At 40.0% G+C, this 4,337-nt stretch overlaps 1 protein-coding gene across 1 annotated transcript; it reads left to right on the forward strand.

Annotated features, from left to right (window-relative positions):
- Positions 1–462: 462 nt before the first annotated feature.
- Positions 463–969, forward strand: LOC121853989 (meiotically up-regulated gene 184 protein-like). The gene has a single exon (XM_042348374.1). It carries the CDS (start codon positions 463–465, stop codon positions 967–969), a length of 507 nt encoding a protein of 168 aa, XP_042204308.1.
- Positions 970–4,337: the final 3,368 nt, after the last annotated feature.

Raw genomic sequence — 4,337 nt, forward strand, 5'->3', positions numbered from 1 at the left:
TACATGCTTAAAACTATCCTCACTACTCACTTTAAGCTGTCTTCACTATACACTTTAAACTGTCTTCACTATACACTTAAAACTATCCTCACTACTCACTTTAAGCTGTCTTCACTATACACTTAAAACTATCCTCACTACTCACTTAAAACTATCCTTACTACATACTTAAAACTATCCTCACTACTCACTTTAAGCTGTCTTCACTATACACTTTAAACTGTCTTCACTATACACTTAAAACTATCCTTACTACTCACTTTAAACTGTCTTCACTATACACTTAAAACTATCCTTACTATACACTTTAAGCTGTCTTCACTATACACTTAAAACTACACATTTAAAACTATATTCACTACAGAGCGATGCTAAATATTCCAAGTTGTCTTTGAATTTGGAAGCCGTTTTTCAAATTGACCTCCTATTCGCAGTACTGCAACTTGACAATATTGTTTCAAAATGACTTCCCATCGGCAAGTATTAGATGTTACCAGCAACGCTACCCCAACGGAGATCCGGCAGGCCTACCTTCATCTGGCACGGCGATGCCATCCAGACAAGAACCCTGACGACCGTGAAGCCACCAAGACATTCCAAAGGATACAGGCTGCGTATGTCGCTCTGAACGAAGTTCAGTGTGGCCAAAATAGTTCTCAGACGTGCGAGGAGAACAACTCTCCGACGAGCGAGGAGAAGTACTACTCTCAGAAGAACGAGGAGAAGTACTCTCAGAAGAACGAGGAGAAGAAATCCCAGAACTGGGAGGAGAAGAAATCCCAGAACTGGGAAAAGAAGAAATCCCAGAACAGGGAGAAGAAGAAACCCCAGAACTGGGAGACGAAGAAACCCCAGAACTGGGAGACGAAGAAACCCCAGAACTGGGAGACGAAGAAACCCCAGAACTGGGGGAAGAAGAAATCCCAGAAACAGGAGAAGAAGAAATCCCAGAAATTGGAGAAGATATAAAAAGAAACGCCCACTTCCCAATGCGAATCCCAGGGAACTGTGAACTTATGGGTTCACTGTTCAAGTAAGTCTTACTCCGGCCCCCCAGACTCCGACACCGGGTTTCATACAGTTTTCCGAAAACTCTTCCAAGAGATTTCTAAGTGGGAGATGAAAAGCAAAGAAAACACCGATAACCTGCCACCACCAAGCTTCGGAGGAAGCAGCACCACATTAAAAAATGTCAATAAGTTTTATGAGTATTGGACAAAATTCTCCACTAAAATGTATGTGGAAACAAAAGACAACCAAGATTGGCTTCTCATCCCCGATAAAACTCCATCAAAACACTGCTTGAAATCTCTTCAACGAGATCGAAAAAAATTTAATATGGATATTCAATATTTAGTAAAGCTCATTAAAAAGCAAGATCAACGCTTGGTATGAGTGAATACAATAACCCAGAAATCACCCTACAAGAAAGGAACCCCCCCCCCCCCCCCACAGTCTTATAACATCAACAACTTTCAGCGGGTCTTGTACAAACTGTCAGGTTTTATTTTCACATATTTATAACAACACAACACAACATAACACACACTCATTTTATTTTATTAAGGATAATTTTTACTTAACGGCTATCGATACAGCACTTTATCCATCACGAGGAACAGACAGTGATTAGATATAAAATTGCACACACACACACACACACACACACACACACACACACACACACACACACACCATTTTATCTCCTCCTCTGGTAATGTTGAAAGAAAAAAAAAAGCAAATGTTTAGGAAGAAAATTTGAATATAAAGATTACAACAACCAAAACAAAGAATAAAATTTGCACGAGAAACTTGAGTCCAGTGAGTAAGTTAAAAAGTTTAATAAATTTAACATAAAGAGGAAAAAGATGTACAGTATAGTCTGCATTTACGCTGTCAATTGAACCTGCGGAGGCCCGCGTAAAACGAGAAACGCATAAACGAAATAACAGAACATGTGGGATTAATTGAAATAGAGACTGGGCCGACCCCCAATACCTACCTTGTAGTAAAAAATAACATCTAAATTTTACGATGGTATGCACACACAATTTATATTTAAGAGAAATATCAATAATATTAGGTTTTGTAACACTTATGTTAGTAGAAAAGATGGGTCGGCACACGTGGATGGCGGCTGGTTCCGAGGCAGAGGGCAGATTAGTTCCCGTCCGGTGAATCACTTTCACTACTCGCAGAGGTTTGCAGGGCCTCCCAGACAAACCCCTCAAAGTCCATATCCTCACTGTCACTATCACTACTGTATTACAGGTTGACAACCCTTTATCCGAAATTCTGCCCAGGACACATGGACCAAGATAGTCAGCAGCCATTATAACATCAAAGTTGCAAGACGGTTTATTCAGAAGAAACTAAGAGATACGTTCTGTGTGTCAATAATGTTTTACCAGTATTTCTTAGCCATCATTCTAACCAGAAATAGTCTCACATATGGTATAAAGGGGAGTTAACATTAATTGTAAACATGTAAATATACTGTACTGTACAACACAGGGTTTAAACTGAATTACAAGTACGATTGTAAGAAATAAACCTTGCTTTACTTCTGCTGTCATGGCATTCCTGTAGTACATGCGATTTTTCTCACAATCTAATATAGTTTTTTATTAATAAAATAATAACGATTGTATGCAAATATTACTTTAATATATTTTAAAGAATTTTTTTTTTTAAAGTTTCCCAAACTTCTCTACATTAAGCCATGTTACCTTAACCACCTGGACAATCGACCCGGGACAACCCCCCCCCCCCCAAGAATCCTGGATCCGTCCCCGAGAAGACAAACAAGATCATGAAGATACTACATAGACACATGTGTAGCTGACCTTCAAATTCCATTATAACACAGTACACCAACTCTCCCTCCCTGACCCATCTAATTTGCTACTTGTTCTCCACTGCATCTATGGTCCCTTTGTCCACTCAGAAATCTTCCTCTATTATAATATCTGGTATTTGTTGTTGTTTTACCATCCCTGCTTTCCTGTTAATACTGTTTGCTTACAGCAACAACAAAGTTACCTTAATTGCTTCATTTCACCAATTGTCACCCTTATATATAAAATACCCTTATGAATCTTTCCATTGCTTAGTTCATCAACATAACTAATGATTCCTCTTGGGAAAAAAATTCAATTTTCACTTAATAAAATAATAAGCCAGCAACTCTCTAAGTCAGCAAGAAACACCCAAATAATGTATAAAAGTAAATAAAAAAATTAAAACTTCAGTTCAGTATTTCCATGCTTCACACTTAGCTATCAATGGCATTCATCCCAGAGACATTTCTAAGAAATTCACCTGCAAGTTTTTCAGATATGGCTGTCATGATCGTATTGACGGCTACCCTGTTAAACTAATGATCCATATTACGCTTACACGTCCACAAAACCTTCTGAGTCTCCCAGTGGAAATGTCCTCCGTTCTCTCTGTTTCTTTGATGACGTCATCAAGATGTCGTATGTTTGTTGACAGAGTTGTAAACTCTTTTGCATCTACCGAGACCTGTAAACCTTTTTTTTCACCTATGAATATCAGAGACTCTGATAATCATAGTGAAATTGTGATAGGGAGGTTAACTGAGAAATTAGTAGATATTCTGAAGGGAACCTTTTTGAATCTGCTCCTCGGGTGTTGTAGCAAGGCGTTGCGTGTTGGGACTTGTTGCCATCCAACCTTTTGTAAACAATTTAATTCTTGCCTTTGATAGCTCAGTCAGGGCATTGTTTGTGAAGATAATAGTAGGGAATGAAACTGAGTTCGTAATCTCAGTTTCAAACGTCAGAGTGTTACAGTAAAATAATTCAGTGAAATGGTCGAGTAGGTGGAATCCGTGACTTTAGCGTGGGCGGCGGTTCATTTTCAAACCAGTAAGCGCCACGCTCCTCCACCCACAGGTAGGTCATTCTACCTTCTCTGTGTTGTAATTCGCCATTTTTAAGTGATTTGACCTAATTAATAGTTTGATTGTGCAAGTGTTAAAGTAACGTAGTTAATGTGCTTTGAGTGAAGTATTCTATGTCCTTAATGTATGTCCCTTTGAAACATTGAGGTTCGTTATAAACCGTCAGTGAGCCGCCCCGCTTCCCTCCCACAGGTCCCTAACGCAGCCTAGGCCGTGTATGTAGCGTGGAAGACGCATCCACTAGTCTGGGGAGATGTCTGAGGTCCAGTGGAGTCGGGTGTCCCCGTGAACCCCGACCGTCAGAAGCTCCTACCACCTATGGGCCCCATAGCGGGCCAGTATTCCCCTGACGCCATGCCCCCATGGTGAACCCGGATCGTCAAGCCCACAAACAACTGCCAGCCCCATCATT

Source organism: Homarus americanus, unplaced genomic scaffold (assembly GCF_018991925.1).
Source record: "Homarus americanus isolate GMGI-L3 unplaced genomic scaffold, GMGI_Hamer_2.0 scaffold51564, whole genome shotgun sequence".
In the NCBI taxonomy this organism is placed as follows: Eukaryota; Metazoa; Arthropoda; class Malacostraca; order Decapoda; family Nephropidae; genus Homarus; species Homarus americanus.

What these genes read in the sequence shown, in the direction of transcription:
- LOC121853989 (XM_042348374.1), top strand. Translation starts at nt 463, where the DNA reads ATGACTTCCCATCGGCAAGTATTAGATGTTACCAGCAACGCTACCCCA.